At 43.0% G+C, this 24,414-nt stretch overlaps 1 protein-coding gene across 1 annotated transcript in view; it reads right to left on the reverse strand.

The window, feature by feature from the left end:
* The window catches only part of gak (cyclin G associated kinase), a 65,347-nt gene that overhangs the window by 22,609 nt on the left and 18,324 nt on the right, over positions 1 to 24,414 (reverse strand). The window contains exons 7-18 of the mRNA XM_080738181.1: positions 24,131 to 24,220; positions 20,014 to 20,149; positions 19,328 to 19,440; positions 18,427 to 18,505; positions 17,910 to 18,027; positions 9,901 to 9,950; positions 8,855 to 9,003; positions 8,153 to 8,275; positions 5,974 to 6,107; positions 5,245 to 5,439; positions 1,857 to 1,974; positions 1,130 to 1,209 (exon numbers count right to left, since the gene is read on the reverse strand). Coding sequence (XP_080594307.1) covers positions 1,130 to 1,209; positions 1,857 to 1,974; positions 5,245 to 5,439; positions 5,974 to 6,107; positions 8,153 to 8,275; positions 8,855 to 9,003; positions 9,901 to 9,950; positions 17,910 to 18,027; positions 18,427 to 18,505; positions 19,328 to 19,440; positions 20,014 to 20,149; positions 24,131 to 24,220 — 1,385 coding nt within the window. The remainder of the gene's footprint in view (positions 1 to 1,129; positions 1,210 to 1,856; positions 1,975 to 5,244; positions 5,440 to 5,973; positions 6,108 to 8,152; positions 8,276 to 8,854; positions 9,004 to 9,900; positions 9,951 to 17,909; positions 18,028 to 18,426; positions 18,506 to 19,327; positions 19,441 to 20,013; positions 20,150 to 24,130; positions 24,221 to 24,414) is intronic.

Raw genomic sequence — 24,414 nt, forward strand, 5'->3', positions numbered from 1 at the left:
CAACTCATACAGTGCCAAACGACTTTCAGATCAACTTTCTCACTATGGACTTCCCTGCCAGACGACTTAAATCGACTTTTACTTAGAAAAAAAATCTTTTTTTTTTTTTTTTTTTTTTTTTTTTAATTTTTAAATTTTTTTTTTGACCCCATTAAATCTAGTAAACATGATTTCAATCGCGATTTTGCATGTTCCACCCCCATACAACCCCATCTTTCATACAGGGTAGCCATCTTTGTTTACATAACATGTAAAACATAATGGCTATTATCTCAAGAATGCCTGAACGGATTTCCAATCTGTTTTTTTTGTTTGAAAGCTGTGAACAGCCTGCACAAACATGGTGCATGATCTGTGCATGGGCGTGCATGATCTGTGCACTATAAATTACATGGAAGTCTATGGAGAGGGCTGGCAGGGAGAACCCAAAGAAGGCATATTTAATTGGCAGTAACTGAGTTAATGTACAAAAAAACTTTGTAAACTACATGTTATACACTTGTTGACTTCACAGCATGCATTCCTCAGTACTCACTTCATTCAGTCATGCTGCACTCAAATTTGGATGGTTTGAGCGGCGCGATTACATACAAAGTGAATGCAAAGATGAGACGACTCGAGACCCAGAGCGAACGGGCTCGGTGCGAAGTTCTGCGAACGACCCGAACGGGGCGGCGCAAACGGTTGCTTCGTTGTCTTCGCCCCACTTGAAAAAATCCAACTGAAGCGACCTTCGCTTCACCCCTACTCCACCGATCGCGTCCTGACAGCCAATCAAAGTTCATGTGGTCCAGTTCATGTTGTCCAGAGACACGGACATGTTTTTGACGGGTGTTTCGCCTTGATTCCAACGGGACATGATATTTTAACCAACGCAGGCCTGCATGACCAAAGTGAAGCGATAGAAGCAACCAGAATAGAAGAAATAGCTTCAAGTTTGAACGCAGCTTTAAACTTCACAGTATGTGCTCCTCACTACTCATTTGTTAAACTTCACAGTATGTGCTCTTCACTACTCACTTGTTAAACTTCACAGTATGTATCCTCACTACTCACTTGTTAAACTTCACAGTATGTGCTCCTCACTACTCATTTGTTAAACTTCACAGTATGTATCCTCACTACTCACTTGTTAAACTTCACAGTGGTGGCGTTTCTTGGGACAAAGCCGGTGTGAAACTGGACCTGAAACATCTTCATGGAGGCCATCTATGGAGAAACATGTACAGTACATTACACTTAGAAAATCTATCCATCCATCTATCTACAGTATATCATCTATGGACACACATTTACAGTATATTTAACTATCTATCAACAAGTTTCCAACGTCCCATCGTGCATTGCGCAAAAGGTGTGCGGCAGTTCCGGCGTCACAGCCGAGTGTGATCTCACAGCTGTTGCATCTGCGACCAGACGTGAGCTTGTATGTCAGATGTTCTCCGGATGTGTCCTACACATAATTCTACAGTAAATTCTCGCGGAAACAGGTGGATATATAAATATCTATAGCCTATACATATACTGTTGTATATCTTTATTGCGACTGTAGGTCTCAGTTAACTATGAAAACCGGCGCATCTTGTGTGACATCACCTCATCAAAGATCAAACCCTGGATCATCACCTAGATCTCCATATGGAGCTGACCTCTACATCTGATTCCCAGATGATGCCTTGTTAGGGCAACCACATCAGTAGAATCCCTTTTGCCCATCAATAATAAGCCCATATCTGGGAATGCCCATATATGGACATATTGTGTCAGTTTAACAAGTGTGGTTGCCGGGACAAGAGTCATACTTGGATATGTTTGAGATTTTGGAGATGTAAGACCTAGCATGGTGTAATACTAACCTTGGCCTGTAGGCGGCCTCCCAGGGTGGACCTAGCATGGTAGATGACCACCAACACGTCTCCTTGGACCGTCACGTTGAGAGGAATCTCTGCTTTACCGTCCTCTGACTTATAGTCTCTACATAGAGAGAGAGAGAGAGAGATGAGTTGAACAAATTGATGGACATGAAACAAGTGTCAAACAAGTGTCAAAGTGATCTTGTATAAAACCCCAAAGCTGCGGAGATTGTTGAAAAAGAATTTCATGAAGTCCATCATATTGAAGTTGTTTGTTAGGATATCTCAAGTGAAAACTAAGTGACACACGCAGCACAAACCAGCCGTCAGTCAGCGCAACAAGACAAGAGAAACACAATAAAAGGTTTTCCATTTCTGGCTTTAAAGTTCTTCGAGTTCCGAGAAGAGTATGAAAATGTGTCTGCAATATCCAACGTGTGCCAGCCCTGCAATGCTGTAGCCTACCAAAACAATATCGCATCGTCTTTTGCACAATTGTCTACTATGGAAAGAGAGCGCAGTTTCACCGGGGCTACACAATCCCTGAGTAGTGAGTACAGCCGAGAAAGACAGTCGACAACAATTCCAGGTATGAACTCAAACTGTCTGTGCTGTCTGTCTGTGAAGAATGCTGTGGAAAGTCTCAATGATCCCCTGTCTTTGAATTAATATCTGGAGCAATCATCTCCAGCCTTGTATGATTGATTTAATAAACTACTTTATTAGCAGTTTGGGAGGGGGAAAAGTACAGGAAAGTGAGGTCTTCGAACTGCCAATGTTATAAAATGATACATTCTATAATAATAAACATGATATCAAATATAATATGGATCAATAGTGAAAGAAATCTGTGTGATACTTTTTTGGGGGCATTTCTCGGGAGTGGGAGGGAACAGCAACGGGATGGGATAACACGATACACAATCTTATCACGATTCTTTTTCAAGTTGGTTTTTATGGTTATTTTTCAAGTTATTTAACAGTACAACCACCTACAGTACAAGGTAACAAAAACTAAAAGAAAAAGGAGTAACAGACCATTTAGACCAGTGGTCCTCAAAGTGGGATCCAGGGACTCTCTGGGTTCCTTTTGGGAGGTCTAAATTTGACCCTTACAACTACAAGTATGTAACTCTGACAGTATACAAATTTGTATACTGTCAGAGTTAAGGGGAGACCTTGACATTTTAAAGTTTGAGAACTACTGATTTAGACCAAAATGCATCTACAATGAATCTCTGTATTAACAAAGCTCATTGTATCACAATGTATACGATATCTCTGAAAAGCCATATCGTGGGAGACATTGTATCGTCTTCGTCTCAACGATATTTATCACCATATCGCCCACCCCTAGTGTCCCACTGAGCATTTTGAGGTATATTAGTTGCCTAATAGTGGTGTTTTTATCTTCAACACCACGCGTTGAAAATCAGTGTTGTAAAGGTCTAGATTTGATATTTTTTGCTAGTTGTTTAGTCGGCTATATTTACACGGGTTGCTACACTAGACCACTATTAGTCGGTTACAAAAAGTCTACATTTCGCCGTTAGCGGCCGTCGAAAGTAGTGAAAAGAAGGGCGACGGTGGGATTCGATCCAGCGATCTCTGACACTCAAGTCGGCGACGCTATCCACTCGGCCATCAATGCTGATATGATAGTAAAGACTTTCTGACCGTATTAAAAGGTGACATTGCCCACCTGTGTTCATTTTAGGGTAGTGCGCATTGTTGAGGAAACTACATGTATTGGGCGCCTAATAATTATTTTGTTTAATCAATACGTATTGAATGATTTGGCGGAGGCGGCGCCGCGGCTGTGTTTGACTGTGTGTGTTGCTGTCAGAAATGTAATTCAGAGTAGCACGCTGTCTGGACGTTTCCACTTTACAGTGAGTGACTACACACAATCACGGTAATTAATTAACACTCTACCGGCTTACCGCGCCTTAGTACCAAGGATAACTTTTACATGGTCTAAAGATAGTCGTTGAAAAGCTGTATTTAAAACGACTACACCCAGACCGTCCAGACGTATACCTTATAGTGATGAATGGCTATTAAAATAATTTTACACCAATATTTGGCTATCAGTTCTGCAACGTGAAGTTGTTTTTTTAAAGAATGTTTATTGAAATATGGATTAAATCTAATTGTCTAAATTCGGTGTAAATATAAACGTTGATAAGGCGACTATAATTAGTTGGCTAAATCTCGGCTAGATCTAAACTATACTTAATAATGATCAACGGATATTATAATTATGTTAGTCCAATATTAGGAGATCAGTTAAGCACCTTACTGTTGTTTTTTTTAATAAATTGTTATCGAATCATGGAATAAATTGCAAAGTGTATTTTCGGTGTGAATATAACCGGAATCTAGCCGGGTGAAATTAAGGCTAAAAAAAAACTAGTCGTGTAAAAAACGACTATTGCTCAGTGGGGTGTGTGTGTGTGTGTGTGTGTGTGTGTGTGTGTGTGTGTTAGGGCTGTCCTCGACGCAGGATTTATCAAGTCGATTCGAGTCGCGGGGGTTAATCCGACGCGTCGACGAATCGTTTATGTAAAAAAAAGAAAAAAAAAAGTGGTGCTTTAAGCTTTTAAACCACGTCAACGTAATACAATAAAACAGCAATATGTTTTAAGCCTTTAAAGCGAATTAGATCCATGAACTACCGTGCATATTGAGACATGATAGCGGTGGACACTGGACATTAATGACGATAAGATTGCGTCCAGCCGTGCGTAATTTGCCGTGCGTAATTGTGAATTGTGGAGCAGAGTAGAACAACGGAGGAGAGAATAATGCATCTCTTTGACAGCATGTCGTGTATTATTTCCACAAGTTGTATTTTCTCAGAGCACAGCGCTGCTGTATCAAAAGACCTATGTTGCCGATCTGGTGCGAGATAATAAAAAGAAAACAGTTCGCCCGTCGCTATTCCTCAGCCTGAGTCCAACCACCACACACCCACGGCAGTGAAAGTGAAAGCGCATCGCGCTGGCTCTGCTGCTTCTTTGGTCAGCTCTCAAGTAGAATAACAACTCGTCGACGCATTTCCTTTCCAAGCGGTTAACTTCAAAATAAGAGCTCCCTGTTATATGATCAAGGCAACTTTCAAGTCACGTGAACTGATTTTATTTTTAAGTCTAGTAGTAGGAAGTATGGACTCAATAAGAATTACATGACAGTCACAGTCCAGCGCTCTCATACCGCACCACAGTATACTGGTGTGATAAAAAAAATTATATATTTTTGACGGCTCGACTCAAACAATTGGCGTCGATTCCGGGGGCTTAAAACGACGTGTCGATTCGTCGATTTTTAGAGGACAGGCCTAGTGTGTGTGTGTGTGTGTGTGTGTGTGTGCGTGCGTGCATGCACCCACCTCATCCTGTCGTACTCCTGTGAGGTGGTCAGTACTCTCTGGTCTCCCACCCACACCTCACAGAAGGGCCTGCAGCCGCTGCGCTGCTTGTTGAACAGCGGGACGGGCGTCATGGCGACCGAGCGGATGCTGATTGGCTTGCAGTGCGGCACGATGGGCTCCTCCGCCATCATGTCACACATGTACTCCATGTACCTGCAGCCAGGGGGCGCCACAATCACACCTCAACAACTTACAATGTAGGAATTAAAGGAGTAGTTCACCCGCAAAATTACCTTTTCTTTTCCCTTTTCATTACTCACGCCAGTTCAATAATATGTTTTTGTATTTTTCACAGCACTAAGATAACTAGACAGATGCAATTTGAAATTACGGGTGTGGTTGCTGACGGTTGCTGACTATATTCAGCAGTAAGCCAACTGTCATGTGAAGCTCGACCAATTGATTCCCTATATTCCCTATCCCTGCCATTTCCAATGGCAGCGGAAAAGTTACCCTAGAGGTCTATAAAGTTTCCCTAGGACTATAATGTGTTGCCCTGTTGGGCAATCACATATTTACCCGGATGGGGACCCAAATAAAATGCATTTGGGTCTCAGCCCGGAATCAATGGAAGTACATTCATCGTAATCAAATTATTGTGTTAGGAATGCGCCGAAAAATTAAAACATATCAACTAAAGTCTCCATGGCGTGAGTAATCAATATTTTGGGGGAGGGGGTACAGTACCTCTTGTGGGAGGGGGCGATGCCAGGCGGGCACCTCCTCATGGAGAACATGTAAACAGCAGCCTCAGCCGTGGTGAACAGACGACAGAAACACAGGAAGGAACACACTGCCACCGCTGACATGGCCCTGCCATCCTACCGGGAGAGAGACGTAGAGAGACAGAGAGAGAGAGACATTAGACTGCCATCCTACAGGGAGGGAGAGAGACATAGAGACAGAGAGAGAGAATAGGATGAATGTGGAAACATTCACTTATAGCTCTCAGGGGTTGACACTAAGGTCTCAGAGGCACTTGCCCATCGGGCAAGTACAGGTCATGTTCTACTTGCCCTCGGGTCATGGCCACTTGCCCCCTCCCCCTCCCTCCCTACTGCCAAAAATATATATATAATAATAATGATAAAAGGTTTTATTTCCATAGACCTGATTGCTTGTTTCTCTCTCATAAACGAAACATGGCAACGGTGGGCAAAGTTAGACGGTTGTAGTCGGAGATGTGATTCTCTTTAGCACACAAACGCTTGAAAGCTGGCTGCACACACATGCTGCTCAGTAGCGTGTGGATACTGGATATGTGTCGCTGCAGGGAGGAAACTTCGGAAAAGCAGTGTTGACCAGGACGCTGAGGACGTTTGTTCTGACTCTTTGAAAACAAAAAAACACACGCTACTCTACCTAGCGCTACTCCTGCGCCTGTTTTAGGGATTGAGAGAACTCATAGCTAAAGACTAGTTGCTATCCATAGCAGTCACTTCATGTTCACACAATGAGGCTGTCGCTTTACGGGTTGCATCGCGCGATTTCTAATTAGTTGCAGCTGAGCGCTCATCGTGTCCGATGCACGTCTTTTTTAAGCATAATGTGTGATGTGAGCTTGTAGAATAGCGGTTTTCAAGGGAGCTCACGTCGCAGCAAACTATCCCACTGCACGACATTCGTTCAGAGTTTGTGGGGACTCGGGAGGGATGGACTGGGGGAGAGAGAGCGAGCGAGAAAGAGAGGCGGAACACTAGTCTAACATAGACCCGTTCAGCGTTCAAGTAGGCTAACGATTAACGAAACATATCTTATTATGTTACTCAAAATGGGCACCTGCACGGTCGGGCAACCTGGTACCAAACTTCACCTGCCCGACCATATTATTTACCTGCCCCGGGCAGTCGGGCAGGCGTTAGTGTCAATCCCTGAGCTCTATATTAATGGTAGCTTTGTGTATGTTTTGTGGCGGCGCTACAGAAAGAGCAGTCTGCAGAAACTCAATGTAGCGTATAATGATGGCATGAGAATGCTGTTTAGAGTGCCACGATGGAGGATGGAGCAAGACAAATGTTTGTCAGTATCGTTGAGCCCACCTGCGCCGCTGTACAGAACCTAATGCACAAATGTATATGTAGGCTGTGTGATTCTATAGAACCTCATGTATAAATGTATGTGTAGCTGTCTGGTTCTGCCAACAGTGTCATTTTAATTTTGCCTAAGCCTTTAATGAATTCAGTCAGGTTTGTCTCTAAACTGTGGAACCGGTGGCATGTAAGCCTGTATAAGCATTTATGATTTCATGTGGACTTCATGTTTGCCGTCATTTGTCTTTGTATGTTATTTTTATGTTGCTATGGACCTATGCTGTGCTGTGTTTGATTGATTGCCTGGTAGTATGCTATACAGGTGCGGGAATAGAAGGAATAACATGTTTATTAAAGGTTGAATGCTTGATTTTGATTGGTCAATCGCTGAAATCAGCGGCATGTTATTTCTTGATAACAGACCGCTAAAGGCTCAGAACACCTGCTGCACACAGCGAGAAAGAGATGCAGTGACCTGAATATGGATTCTATTTGATTTACACCACTACTTGTTTTCCGAGGCGACCGCGTGGCGCCGGGGTGGACGGCCAGCACAACACTCATGGAATACTTTCACGACCGTAAGCAAGGAAATTGTTTTGTTTCAATGTTTCAAACCTTTGGGTCAATGTATTAATTTATTTATTAAGTAGCCGTGTAATATGTGGGATAATAAACGGATCGGCGGTCATTATGGAGAATCATTCTCCATAATGTCTGCGGACCTGTTTATTATCCATGTAGCGAAAATAGCTATATTACAAGCTAATAATAACAGTAATACAGATGTTGTCCTACCAGTAATAATAATAACAGTAGTACAGATGTTGTCCTACCAGACAGTGGACGATGCAGATGTTCCTCTGGTCCTGCTTCAGCCAGAGGTGCATGTTCTTACACACACTGTAGAGGCTGCGGAGGTTGGGGGCGCGGCGGACCTGCCAGTTACACTCTGACACCTGTCAATCAATCACACATAACACCTGTCAGTTACACTCTGATACCTGCAAATATACACACCCACCCACACACACTGTACCAGTTACACCCTGATACCTGAACACATACACAAACACCTGCCAGTTACACTTTGACACCTGAACACACACACACACACACACACACACACACACACACACACACACACACACACACACACACACACACACACACACACACACACACACACACACACACACACACACACACACACACACACCTAAGGACAATTCTTAAGAGTATTGTTCCAGTTTAAGTAGTATCAACTTGGCATCACTATGTTGGCCATGTCATTGCTGTGCCAAGATCTTGGTGAGACTATTTTTGTTAATTCATTTATTTTCTGATGCAGGCTATGAACCGTTTACAAATGGTTCACAACTCACTCTCTCTCTCCCCCTCCCTCCCTCTCTCACTCTGGAAAGCTATTCTACAAATGTCAGGTAAATCTTTCATCTTTATCTTTTCTATGGTTATGGAAGCACGAGAGCCTACACACACACGCATGCATGCACACATGCACAGACCCATCCACTCACCCGGTTGTGGAAGCGTGAGGGCCTGTAGGAGCGTTTGGAGAGGTTGTAGACGGCGTAGTGACCGGCGTGTCGGGAGTCCAGGAACAACCGCACGTCTTCGATGTTGTTCTTTATGGCCGACTCCACGCCTTCCGCTGGGAACGACATAACTGGAGGGAGAGAGAGACATCTTAGAGTCCAGTGGTTCTCAACCTGTTTACACCAAGTACCACCTCAAAACTAATCTGTCTCTTCAAGAACCACCATAATAACTGATGTTAAGATACAGGTGGCGTAGCTCAGGGGTAGAGAAACCGGCATTAAAGCACGAAGGGTTCCCGGTGGGTTCCCAGCTCGAATCCGGGCTCCCCTGGCCTGAATTAATGTGGAAGAGTCCTTGAGCAAGACTCTGAACCCTTAGTTGCTCCTGATGAGCAGGTTGGTGCCCTGCATGGTTTCCTCTGCCATCGGTGTATGAATGGGTGTGTAAATGGGTGAACAATCTATTTAACATGCCTTGGATAAAAGTGCTATATAAATGCACCATTTACAGGTGTGTAGACCTATGCCCCATCCTATTCAGCTATGCTACAGTTAACACAGGAGGCCAATTTATTCCTCATAAATTCATGGAAATTCTTTGTAGTTTTTGTTGCATTCCTAAGACAACATTTGAAGACCGGGTCATTGGACAGATTTAGCCACCACGTCTGTGCAGTTACAACAGTGCTGTCTAATCAGCGGCACAACTGATGATATTTATAATGTGATTAATCCATATCCTCTATTAACGGCTATGTGTGGTGTCATGCTCATTTCAGCACGACATATTCTACCTTCTTAACTAAATTGTTCTCAATTTCTCTTCATTTTTGGGAGACTCCTCTGTGTGGTGTAGTCGTACCACAGGTTGAGAACCACTGTTATACAGTGCCTTGCCAAAGTATTCACCCACTTCACTTTTTCAACATCTTGTTATGTTACAGCCTTATTAAAAAAAACATGTATATATTATTAAAATAAAAACTATGTGGCGGGAAAAGTGTTAATGGACAGTTGATTCCTACCTGCTATCCTGGAGGTGATGTAGGATATGTCCAGGTCTCCTTTGGCGTAGCTGTGACACAAAACACATGAAAACACATGTTATTAACATGTAGTAGTGACACAAAACACATGAAAACACATGTATTAACACCGCCATTATCACTGCTACAAGATTGGAAGACGATACGGTAGGATTTCTGACCAGTTGTGGTTAAAGGCATACAGTAGTTCACCCCCGAAATGACCTTTTTTCCTATCGATTACTCACTCACCCCATGGAGACTTGGAATTCATGGAGATCCCTTTAAGCTTAGCTTGCCCAAAAAGAACACATGTACAAGCTACCAGATGTTGGTAGCTTAAAGATATTTTCTTGTTTGGGGGACAAAACATAATAATATATATGTTCAATGTTTTTAAATCTTTTCATACAATGTAGCACTTCGAGATTTGTGTCAAATACGAAGTGCGTTATAATAATATATATATTTTTTTTTTACTACAAATAGTTTTTTAAGTGCCTTAGCAAGCAGATGGTGGTTAGCAGCGATGCATGAACACACGCAAACCCACAGCAAAACTCTATTCACTGATCTACAAACCCACAGCACACCCCTAGTCACTGCTCTGAGCCAGTGTTGATTCCATCCACTAACGTGTTTCACTGATGAAAACTGAATAAAAACTAAATTAAAAATATGCTACAATGACTAAAACTGAGACTAAATATACAGACAATTACGTCAAACAAATACAAACTAGACTAAATGTCAGGGTGGGACTAGTGGAGAAGAGATCCAGTAGAACTAAAAGATAAGTAATTTAATGTTTGGTTGAGCTATGAAAATAGCAGATTTACAAGCTTGTAGATCGGCTATTTTCCAAGTGTAGACAAAATCAAGTGTAGATTTGATCGACTAAATAAAAAAAACTAAAACTTTTCAGATGACTAAAATGTGACTAAAACTGAATCAAATGTATACTAACTAGGCTAAATTAAATTCTGCTGGGAAAATCAACACTGGTGTCAGCTGACAGTGAAGCTACAGTACTGAAACATCACAGCAAAACACCTGGAAACGACATTCTTCCTTTGGATCAAACAACTGTAATGATACTTATTTGTTAAGATAGGCAAGTGTTAAATAGCTCTATATTGTGACAGTAATCATTGCTATAGAGTGTTTGTTCAGTAACAGTGTTAAATAGCTCTATATTGTGACAGTAATCATTGCTATAGAGTGTTCAGTAACAGTGTTAAATAGCTCTATATTGTGACAGTAATCATTGCTATAGAGTGTTCAGTAACAGTGTTAAATAGCTCTATATTGTGACAGTAATCATTGCTATAGAGTGTTCAGTAACAGTGTTAAATAGCTCTATATTGTGACAGTAATCATTGCTATAGAGTGTTCAGTAACAGTGTTAAATAGCTCTATATTGTGAGGTAATCATTGCTATAGAGTGTTTGTTCAGTAACAGTGTTAAATAGCTCTATATTGTGACAGTAATCATTGCTATTATAGTGTTTGTTCCGTAACAGTGTTAAATAGCTCTATATTGTGACAGTAATCATTGCTATAGAGCGTTTGTTCAGTAACAGTGTTAAAAGAAAGAAAAGAAAATATTTCATCAGAAGATAAAAACATTTTCAATTGACCAAGTTTGAAATTCTCTTTCCAATATATATTAGACGCCCACTCTGGAAAGTAGGCTTTCAACTCTGTAAAACCACATTTGTTTTGCTGAGTAGCGAAAGTGTATTATTATTATTATTATCTTTTAACTATTGTACAGGCGATAGGGCTAACGCTATGGACTAGAGCTAATGCTGACCCCACAAAGATAACAGCTCAAAGACATTTGGCTTTTTAACATGGAAATATAAAGACAACTGAGCAAAATGTTAAGCTTTGGGTTATGGCTGTCAGCTAGCTTAGTTGTTAAGCTGTGTTGAAGCAAAGGCACCAGCGTTATCAATGGAACGGTCACTAAATGAAATGAAAACAACAACAACAACAAAGGCTCATGACGTCTCATTTCTGCTGCTACTGAGTGCTTCTACAAACAGGTGAAGCTATGCTGATGATATGGATTTAAACACACAGGCAGAATGGTAACCTGACTTGCGCCAGATGATGGCAGTAGTGCGTAGGCTACCGCCCTACTTTACCATCTGAGATCTCTCGGTGGGAGTTGATAACGCTCGCAAAGTCCCGGGCCGGACGAATCAGCGGCAGCTACGGGCGGGCTCTGAGCGGCTCTGAGCCAATAGAGTCTGATTGCAGACCACGTGGATGCAGACAGGCCAATATGAGTGGTTGGAGTTGGCACTCCCAGACTGTGATAGAGAGACGGCCACATCCAATCACCTGCTAAAGAATTTGAAAAAATGGCCCGCCCCTTACATCGGGTCTGCCCGAGAGATTCCAGATGATGGTTAAGCAGAGCGGTATGCAGCCAGGCATACGCACTGCTGCCATTAACTGGCGCAGACAGGTTAGCAGAATGGAGGTTTAGTAGACTATGATAAGGACACGATGCTATCGCTACTGTACAATGTTATTAGCATCCATTCATTCATCCATCCATCCAACCAACCATTCTAAATGGACTCATTTTCAACAAGGATAGATTTGTAGGATAGATATGATCTTTTATTTAAAATATCATTTTAGATATTGTTTTTTAATTAGACCACATTCAGTATTTTAGTTTCTCTCTTATTTATATGTATTCTTCGTTCCTGTGTTATTCTCATGTTCATGATGGGGTGTTCACGCACACTAATTGTCTTTTCATCTGTCGTGTCTCAGGTGATCTGATCATCTGACCCTTCCTCACAGAGCTGTGATGTTGAGTTGTGTGCGTGTCTCTCTAACTGCCCTGATGGAGACCGGCTCCGTAGAGTTCTCAAATTCTGCCCCAACCGACCCTATGTTTTCAGACAGGGCCGGGCCTAAAATCTATGCTAATTAGTTGGGATCAGCAGAGATCCAGATATTATGATATTTACGGTATTTACAGTGTCCTGGTCTTAGGTCAGTACAGCTAAATCATTCATTTATATCAGTCATGACTTCACCAAATTAAAACTAAGGATTCTGAGAGGGCCTACTGCACTACACTGAGCATTCTGCTGTCCGTGTGTGTGTTAGAAGAAGCAAGCTGTGTTTATACACACACACACACACACACACACACACACACACACACACACACACACACACACACACACACACACACACACACACACACACACACACACACACACACACACACACACACACACACACACACACACACACACACACACACACACACACACACACACACACACGCCTTAGTGAATGCCTACAGGTGGAACACAGCCAGAATAGCAGATCTACAAGCTCGCTGAGCTGCTAGAGCCGCTGTTTGTTCGGTGAGTGACACTTGATCTCGATTAAGTATGAATCAGTGTTCACAGCCATCGTATATCACTTCTCGTGCAGACGCACGCACACACACACTCACTCACAAACACACAGACTAGGGGTGCAACGGATAATCGATTAACCGTAATCAAATCAATTATTAAACGAGTTGCCAACTAGTTTAGTAATCGTAATCGAATCGAATTTTAATTAATACTGTACATTAACATGAAACTAATACAACCACGTGTGTACCCGCATGCAGGAATATAGGATCTGTTACCCTTTAACCTGACAAATGTGTAGATATTCTTAAATCAAATTTATACGGTCAGAAAAAGGTACCATGGGTGGATTTTATTTATTTAGACGAGTGTATTTTTCTTTTATAAGCAGCTGAGCAAAATGTCATATGTTTTTTTTTTTTTATCCCACGATTTTGTAACCCATTTTTTCACCCAGTGCCAATTCACTAAACTGTAATCCTGGGCTCTGCTCTCCCCTGGGCTCTGCTCTCCCTCTGCCAGTGGCAGGAGAGCCCTGAACTGAGCTCATGCTTCCTTCAGTGCATGAGGAGTGAGCAAGCCGCTTGTTATCACCTGACAGGGGGGAGCTTCCCCGGTTGGACGTAGCGTGTGGAAGGAACACGTTATTCCAACCGGTTCCTTTCCCCTACATCAGGTGCCCCGGGTGGCCAGGGGGAGGCAGTATAGAGACCAGGATTACTGCATGTTTTTTGGTGAGGGTATCTACCCTATAGGAGACACGGGGAGAACATGCAAACTCCACACAGAAAGGCCCTTTCGCCAACCCCACCTAGGGTGTGGGCGCTGATGACGTGGAGGAGAGGACACGCCCCCAGCGCCCACAACGTCCCCCGGCGAATCGAACCCAGGACCTTCTAGCTGTGAGGCGACAGCACTACAGACTGTGCCACCGTACACCAAGAATTATTCATCTTTAATGTATTTTGTGTTAGTTAGAACATCACATGTATACGGTAACAGCTAAATAAGTGACATAATCCGATTCATCAATTAGTCGTTAATTAAGTCCACAATTAATCGATTATGAAAATAATCCTAGCACGCGCACACACACACACACACACACACACACACACACACACACACACACACACACACACACACACACACACACACACACACACACACACACACACACACACACACACACACACACACACACACACACACACACACACAAACACAGTGAAAACACACACGGAGGGCGGGTGTGGCGTGTTTACCTGGTGCTGCTGGGTAATGGAGACACAGAGAGGACCATGTGACCATGGGGGGGAGGGGCAGAAAGAATACACAACCACATAAAACAACAAAAACAAAAAAAGGATGAACTGAATGAGAGCTGGAGGAAATGTCTACACAGTACAATATGAGGACCCAGAGGTTAGATTTGACTGCAGTCAAATCCAGCCTGAATCTGATTTATTTCTCAAATCTGATCTTTTGGCCCGACTCTTCACACTGCATTGACCAGATCTGATCTGTGAGTTCAGACTGATTTTAACAACGTCAACCCAAAGCCGCACTTCGGCGTCATGACTTTGTGAACCCATATTCTACCATGCAGTGAGATACAGTATATGTCTTCATATATCGCCTTGCTTTTTGCTGTACATTTGTCCTGTAGGCCTACTAGGCATCCCCCCAAAGTGCTAGTCCACTGATGGGCATTTCATCTGCAGTGTAAAGCTTATGCTGAACTATTTTCATTACACCCCATGCGCTCTCATAAATCAAAATGCTAATTCTCACGCTCTGTAATGACATCAGTGGCACCCGGGTCACGCTGCGAGTGATGTTTTGGACAGTTTAATATGTGACATGGCTCTTTAGATCAGGTTACTGCGTTCAGACTGAGACGCATCTTTAGAAATCAGATCTGAAACCACCTCTGGATGTGGCTTAGGTCACATTTGAAAACATCTGATTCCGTGTGACCTGTCTGCATTTAGACTCATTTAAACAAATCAGATTCCACTCTGGATGTGACACAGATCTGGTTCAGGCTGGATTTGTCTGCCAGTCTAAATCCAGCCTTACAGGCAGTGTTGTGCCTGAATGCGTTCAGTGAACTTGTTCATATTCTGGGTGAACTGAGTGTTCTCTAGGTCCTCTTGATGAACGTTGTTGTCGGACGCGTTCATTGTGACGTCTATGAACGGCGCTCGTCTTTCTTTGTGTTAATTTTAGAAGTTGTGAACTTGAATTTGAACTAGTTGATGTAGAAACACTGCTTACAGGTCTGTTACTCTGAGTGTACAAATGGAACAAAGTGCACAATGCCATCAGGACATGCAGTGTTTTGTCAAGTTCAATGTGAGGTTCAGATGCTGTTGTTCTGTTTTATCATTATGTGTAAATGATCTGAAAATACTGAGGCTGATCTAGAATCAGAATACTGCAGAGCACCAGAACAACCAACGCAACAACTACAACATGACGTCATTCAGAGGTTTGATTGGTCAAAAACTACAACAGAGGGTATGCGCGTGACATTATCATACCCGGAAGTTATGTGGGAACGCCTACTGAGTGGCAAAAACGACTTTCTGGCCTTGACAGCCCATACATCCAAACATTAAAGTCCTATCTGATTGCATTAAATGTTAAACTCACTTTGCCACACGTTTTGCCATTCACGCATTATACCCATACCCTCTATATCAGACCTGGGAGTTCACTCTGACCGGCCCGTCTAGGGTTAATGGCAAATTACAAAATAAACCCTTTTTCCCATTTTTCTAATTTTACCTAATGCATGGACTAAAGCTGCATTTCTTTTATTTTATGTTTTTTATTCACGTACATATGGACACAATGTTTACATCAGCCCGTGGGTGTGATCATTCAATGATCATCATTGGATGTTGTCTCAACAACAAGCAGGTGGTCAGACTGGTCACAAGTCAAGACGACCTGTCTAAAGAAATGGTTAAAGTGGCTAAAAAAGAAAAGTCGTTGGCGAATGCCGGGTTTTCAACAAAAATTGGACTGCTAAGTATTTATTTACTGAAGTCGGAGGTAAAGCTGTGTGTTTAGTTTGCGGGGAGCACTGCCTTTTGGCCCGGCACCCCACAACGTGTTCTGTTGTTCATGTTGTGACCCCATGGAGGAAATAACTGCCCACCCCTGTTCTAGTGGTTCTCAACCTTGTCAGCCCGCGACCCCTAAAATAATGCCTCAACAAGAGTTGAGGCATTACATTTTTCATAACACGGCTCTATTGTGAAAATAGCTAGCAGATCTACGTTGCGAGGCGTTGTGAGCATGTAGATCGGCTATTTTCACAATTTCTGCCTCTAATATTTGACAATTTGGCCAATGTTAAATTTGTCATTTTGGAGGTATTAAAAAGTCCTAAAACCATCACGTTAGGAATGTACACTATACACTTACAATGTATGTTGGTTTCCTTACTGAGAAAACAATGTTGCACATTAAATTAATCATCTGGGGACCCCCCAAAATAATTTGGGGACCCCCCTGGGGTTCCCCACCCACAGGTTGAGAACCCGTGCTCTAAATGATGTAATTCAGAGGTTTGATCGTTCTTACTGGTCTTTCTCCACAATGTGCACTCCATTCAGCCAGGATTAAGCCTGTTAGTTTGTGGTTAAAGACACTTCTACAGAGTGGCAGCAGTCAAACACTTCTCCTTCTCCACGAGGAAATGGACACAGCATTATGAAAATCAGTAACAGTCAGTGTCTCCAGTTTACTCCCCGTGCCTGAGTGACGCAGTTGGACACCTTTTTAGTCTATTCATTCCAATGGGAGAGCAAAGGGGAACACAGCTTCTGATCCATTCTATAGCTTAGGGAAGGGACCATATGAAAATGTAATATCACGATTATTGTTACAAAAGAAATCGCGATTTACGATATTATCACCATAATCAAAATCCTTTATCCTGGGGCGGAACATTTGCCACAAAATAGCAGATTGTGACGCGTTGTGAGCTTGTAGATGGGCTATTTTTTGGCAAAGACATTTGATAGAGTGAAAAAAGACTGTATCAAGTACGTATATTATAAGTACCTTTTACCAATTATAGAGGGTTTAAGTGGTACCAGATAATTTATGTAGCTCAGCAAATAAAAGGTGAATTGATCCCGGTGCAAGACGGATGGTGATATCACGATAAATTAAATCTCCACGACACGATTACTGTGAGTGATTTTTATCACGATAAACGATATCGCATATCGTCCCATCCCTACTTTAGCTCCATGCTCACTGAACTAAATGTTGGACCTGATCGGCACAAAGCCACATAATATTCCCAAAATGTTCAGACTAAAGTGGAGAAAATCAACTTTATCATCGCCCTTTATCTGTCCCAGCAACACACTCTCATGGGATCTATAGCACCAGTAAACAGGACGTTCAGGATATTTGCCGTCAGAGCCGGTGCCCACTTATTAGGAGGCTGTTTGTAGGTGTTGTGTACCATGTGGCCCTCTAGTGGCTCCAACAAGGATGCACTATCTTGTATATTAAAAATCTTTGGCTGCGTCTTTGAAGTCCAATGTTACGATTGGATGAGCTTAGAGGAAGTGATGTTACCTGGCCACTGATTGGATGACCTTAGAGGAAGTGTCCTTGATATTGGTCAGGAAGCGCTCGGTCCCGCCCTTCAGGATGTCCAGGATGCCGCTCCCTGATTGGTCAGGATCGTAAACGCCTAGAGAGGAAGAGGAAGTAGAATTATGGTTTGTTAAAACATATGTGGATAAACACTGTCATCCTGGTGTCCTTATTCTGGGCATTCTAGGGTGAAAATGGTCAAACATGTTCAATCTACAAGCTCATACCATGTTTCATGGTGACACATTGTGTATACAAGGATTTTATTTTCAGGACTTCAGTGAAGTCATGGTAATAAGCCCTGAAATTTAGGCCTTTTTAAGAGTTAAAGCATAACAAAGTTAAAGTGGTTCCTGGGCCTAAAGGGTTAAACTTAAAACACATGCGCGCGCACACACGCACACGCACACACACACACGCACACGCACACACACACACACACGCACACACACACACACACACACACACACACACACACACACACAGTGTGTCCTACCAGCGTTGTTGTGCAGGTTGTGTATCTGCGTGGGCGGCTGAGCTCCGTTGTTCCCGAAGCCTCCGTTGTGTTCCATCAGCTGGATGGAGGTAGAACACACATTATTTATTACTTATTACACTGGTTCTCAACCTGTGGGCCGGGACCCCCAGGGGGGACAGAATAGACATTAGTTAGGAAGAGATGAACTATTTGGGCTGTATTCTTGACAAATACCTGTCTGGTGATAGCATGGCAACAATGGTGATCAAAAAAGTTAATCAAAAAACAAGATTCCTGTGCAGTATCTCCACTTTTGTCAACAAAAGTGCCATCAGGACTCTTGCTGGGGCCCTCATTCAGTCCCACTTTGACTACGCTTGCACCTCATGGTACTCCAACATCAAAAAGCCACCAAAGACTAAGCTCCAAACCTCCCAAAACAAACTGATTCGACAATACTTATTAACCTGGGGCCCATGACCCATGTTTCTCCCACACGTGCTAGCCTAAGATGGCTCAGGGTAGAAGACAACGTTAAACAACTGAAAATGGGATTGACTTTCAAAATAGTCAACGCAAATCTGCCCTCCATCCCCTCAGTACCGCATATCTGACCAAACATCTCCAAAAAAGTTAGCGACAGCCACAACACCAGAGGCGCTGTGAGCTTGTATATCTGCTCTTTTTTTTATAGTTAAAGCATAAAATAATGATACACAATAATGTGTACCTGTTCTAAATGGGTTAAGGGAGAAAGGATCGCTTTAGGCTAATTGTCTCGTCTTTGCATTCACTTTGTATGTAATCGCTCCTCTTGACAATCCAGGTTTGAACTCACCATAAGACACTGAGAACACGCACGCACGCACGCACGCACGCACACACGCACGCACACGCACACACACACACACACACCTACCTCAGTGATGGGGGACTTGGGGTTGACGTTGCGAGCAGCGGCGATCTCCTGCAGCTGGTTGACCAACTCTGTGATGGAGAGACGCTCCTCTGGGTTGATCTTCAACATGGAACCTGAGGGGATGCACATTATCCATTCATTCATTGATAGTTGATAACTGCACAGCACTAGAAATACGGTCTGCCACCAACTGGCTGGTTGGGGTTTGGGCATTGATCGTCTCACAATGTTCCTCACGGACTCTAACAACATCAAGGAGGTGCTGCTCTTCCCAGCCATGAAGCCTGATGACCAGAAGAAGCCGGCAGCACCCACAGAGGGCACTTCTGTGTAGATGGGAACCTCTGGCCTCAGCCCTCAGCAGGAGTTGACATAGAGCTAGGGACTCTACTGCTATAAATGTTTCAGTGGAGTTCACTGATTTGTTTGTTATGGTTTGCTCTCAGCTGGGGGGTTAAAAAACCCTGCTTGTCTCAGAATTAACTGAGTTGAATGCCTGTAATCAATGTTGGGTTCTTTTCTATTTCGTATGCACATGTGATCATATGTTATTACGATCACATGTGATCATAATAAACCAATGGATTTATAAGCAGCATTTTTTAGGAACCCTTCGTGCTCTAATGACGGTTTCTCTACCCCTGAGCTATGCTGCCCTGTGTGTACACAGTGTATTCAGTACGTACGTATCAGCTCGTGGTAGACGGTGTATTTGACGTCGTTCTGAGGGATGGAGTATTTGCCGTTGACGATCTGCAGCTTGGCGCCTTCCTCGAACGGATGCTGTTTAAAACACAGCAGGTACAGTACACAACCCAGAGCCTGAAACGCACAAAACAACACACTGTTTACAACACAGCAGGTAGAGAACACATCCCAGTGCCTGCAACACATCACAACACACTGTCAGAGAACACAGCTCAGCAAAGCCTGCATACTGTATATACAGTATATATAAACTGTGCACAAAAAGTAAGGAGAATTGACTTCAGTCAATTATATCTCCCCTTTAATAATACCAATTGGTATTGTGTTTTATATCATTTGTATCGTTCATTAGTCACCTTTACAACGAGGTCAGGCATTGACACTAAGGCTTGCCCGCCTGCCCCCGGAAGGTAAATAAAACCTTCGGGCAGGTGAAGTTTGCTTTCAGGTTGCCCGACCGGGCAAGTGCTCATTTGAGAGGGGACGCAACCGTCTATAAACACAAGACCAACTTAGCGTGACCAGCGCAAGTGTGAACTCAGACATATTCAATCATAGCTATGTATATGATATTTGGATTTGGAGGTATTTAGGTAGCCTATGACATTTTTATCGCACAAACCCAGAAAGTAAAGAAATTAGTGTTAAATTGAGCAGTAATTAAAATCTTACATATCATTTTATAATGGACAATTTACTTTTTGGGCAAGTTTCTCTGATACCTTAGTGTCAACCCCTGAAGGCACAGCTTGTAAGCATCAGGCATTTGTGGAATGAGCAACACAGCTAAACGTGTGGGTAGTGCCGACCCAAAATGTGCCAAAATGGTCTGTAATACTGTTCTGCTGGTATTCACTCTCGTTTTGGGCTTCAAGTGCTGGCAGGTGTGTGCCAGCCACAGGTGTGTGCCAGTCACAGGTGTGTGCCAGCCACAGGTGTGTGCCAGTCACAGGTGTGTGCCAGCCACAGGTGTGTGCCAGCCACAGGTGTGTGCCAGTCACAGGTGTGTGCCAGCCACAGGTGTGTACCTAGCACCTGAGCATGGGGTCTGCCACAATTTGTGACCTAAAGCTATCCTCCAGGATGACAACACTCGCCCCCACAGAGCCAGGATCATCAGAGAGTACCTCCAGAGAGGACGGAATGGCCTGCCATGAGTCTAGACCTCAACCCAGTTGAACACTTGTGGTATCAGCTTGGGTGAGCTGTACGTGCTAGAGTGACCAACAGAACCACGTTGGTTGACTTGAGGAATGGGATGCAATCCCACAGGTTGGCATCCCAAGTGTTAAGGTGTATGCATGGTCACGTCTGGGGTGAGAAGCTACTGTAGGTTTTTCTTTATGTCGACACGCAGAGTGGCATGCGTTTTCTGTGGTTTTAACTCATTGAGTGCCTATCCCGAATATGTTCGGGATATATTATCGCATACCAGAGTGCCTATCCCGAACATGTTCGGGATATTAAAAAAAAAAAAAAAAAAAAAATTGAAAATTTTTTTTTTTTTTTTGGCCCCCATCAAATCTAGTGAACATGATTTCAATCGCGATTTTGCATGTTCCACCCCCATACAACCCCATCTAACATACAGGGCAGCCATGTTTGTTTACATAACATGTAAAACATAATGGCGATTATCTCAAGAATGCCTGAACGGATTTCCAATCGGATTTTTTTGTTTGAAAGCTGTGAACAAACTGCACAAATCCACTTCAATGCAATCCAGGATTGCATTGGATTTTTTAGAGCTCATTCTTCTCTGTTTTTTTCCCATGCATGAGGTGTGCAAGGTTTAATCATGGCTAAGTTGACGAAAATAAGGCTTCTAAAATGCTTGGTAACCAATAGCTAACTTCAAGCTAACTTCATCCTCTTCCTGTACATGCACAAAGGAAAGTGTTCAGGCAAGTCATGGCTGCAGGGCTTCTGCATATACCAGCATATCTCTATGGGATTTTCTATGGCCACTGGGCGCCCTCTAGTGGTGAACGGGGTGGCACTCAAAGAGTTAATACGGCCCAATGAGTTCTATATACATATCCAACCACTAGATAGCAGTTGCTAATATGGAAATGTTACATGTATCAGTATGAAGAAATGTTACATGTGTGAATGTCACTGTATAGACCAGTGGTTCTCAACCTGTGGGTCGGGACCCCCAGGTGGGTCCCCAAATTATTTTGGGGGGGGTCCCCAGATGATTAACTTAACGTGAAAAATTGTTTTCTCACTCAACAGTGAACAAACCAAAATAAAGTTTAAGTGTAGAGAGGGTATCAGCACATTTCTAAAGTGACAATTTAAGGAGGCTGGGCCGCAGCCTCAGCGCACATGCACACTCGCGCAGCGCACTAATAAAACAAACATCTGCACTAATTTGTTTCATTATTATACTGTAGTTTCATACCAGTCTAACAACTACAACAAGGACCCTGGTGTAAACAAGTTGTGTTTAACTTATGGAACAATACTGTACTGTTAACTATACTGTATTATTAACCGTTTTCTGTACAAAATTACCAATAAAACTCTCAATCAATCAATCAATCAACAAATAAACAAACAAACACAAAATAAGATGAACAAGGACCCTGGTGTGAACAAGTTGTGTATAACTTTCCTCAGGTACATCCCTTCTTTGATAGTCAATTTGTATGGAACATACTGTACTGTTAACTGTTTTCTGTACAAAACTAATAATAAAATTCTCAATCAATCAATCAATCAATCAATCAACAAATACATAGGCCTAAACAAATTAAGAATTAATAAGTAAATAAATCAGTAATACTTTTCAGTTTTTTCAGTCTTCTATATCTGCTGTATTGAGATGACATGATCGCCCCCCGCCCCCACGATCACATCCAGCAAGTAGTCCTACTCATAAAAAAACGGGGGCGAGTGTGTTTTAAAACGGGGGCGAGTGTGTTTTGGGCAAAAGTTCCGGATAACTCAGCAGCGTTCCCTCTTCTTGACGCGATGCAGTTTGGCGACAGGACTCACGGCACAGTGTATTCTGGTTGGATATAATCACCTCGGAAGCCTTTCCCCAGGACAACAATAATATAGTACCTTGGCATAATATCTTTGGCTATCTATCAAATCATCTTTTCTGCACATGTCGTGCATCACAACAGTGGCAAAGTTTCGTTTCACGGTTAGCGTTAGCTCTGCTCCACAGTGGCAGACTTCATGGTGAAGTGCTCACTACGACGGCGCTGCCATTTGATTTCCCAAGCGAGCTTTGCAGTCGAGGAGGAGGAAAAAGAAAACAGAGCAGCGCACGACACAAAACAGCAGTCTGTTTAACAAAATCACATGGATTGGGAGTGGATGGGGGTTACGACCGACGCGCGACGCGTTCAGTCTGGTTACCCTAGATCTGATCTGATTGAGACTTCAGATCACATGAATGAATTCCTTACTTTTCTTTTATCTCGCTGCGTACGCATCACTTTGATTTATTCAGAGAGAGACATAGCCTGGCCCTATACGTTGTATAATGTCACGCTAATGTCACAACTTAAAACACTTTTTTTTAAAAGTGTTGTGAACACAGCGCGCTGGGACGAATGTCCGCATTTGCCTAGCCATGCAGGCACGGAAGAAAAGTCTCCATGGCAACGCTGCTGTAACTTTCACTCATTGAGAAATGTGTCTCTGCTTGCATCAAGCCCGGTCGATGTCATGCCGTTCGTCAGCTCCGCACACAACAATGTAAAAGTGCCATTCATATAAAACTCGCGGGCCGCACCAACATTAAACTTTCATATTAAGGTGGGGGCCACAAAATATCGCCAGTTTGAGACCCGTGCTCTAAAATGACAAATTAAACAGTGGCCAAATTGGCAAATATTAGAGGCAGAAATTGTGAAAATAGCAGTTCTCATGCTCACAACACCTTACATCGCGAGGCGTTGTGAGCATGTAGATCTGCTATTTTCACAATAGAACCGTGTTATACAAAATGTAATGCCTCAACTCTTAGTGCTCGTCAGGGTGGGGGGGTCCCCAGTTAAAAGATGATTATTTTGGGGGTTGAGAACCACTGTAGAACATGCCAGAGACAGAGTGAAGGTGAAGGTCGAGCCTCACCCAGATGTCCTGCTTCTCATTGATGGGGAAGTTGGAGTAAAGATCGATCATCTCTGGAGTCCTGTAGGCTGGAGTGGTGTTCCTCGTTATCTGTGTACACACACACACACGTACACGTACACGTACACAAAGCAGATACAAGTTGATTAAATATTATACGATGATGACAACATCTGAATATTCAGTAAATCACATTACTTATAACGCTGCATTTCATAATAGGGACGGACCAGGCAAACCGAATTTATTCGAGAAACATTCCGAGCACATTCCGAGAGAATGAC

The sequence above is a fragment of the Nannobrachium achirus genome (assembly GCF_963921795.1).
Source record: "Nannobrachium achirus genome assembly, chromosome: 12".
Taxonomy (NCBI): Eukaryota; Metazoa; Chordata; class Actinopteri; order Myctophiformes; family Myctophidae; genus Nannobrachium; species Nannobrachium achirus.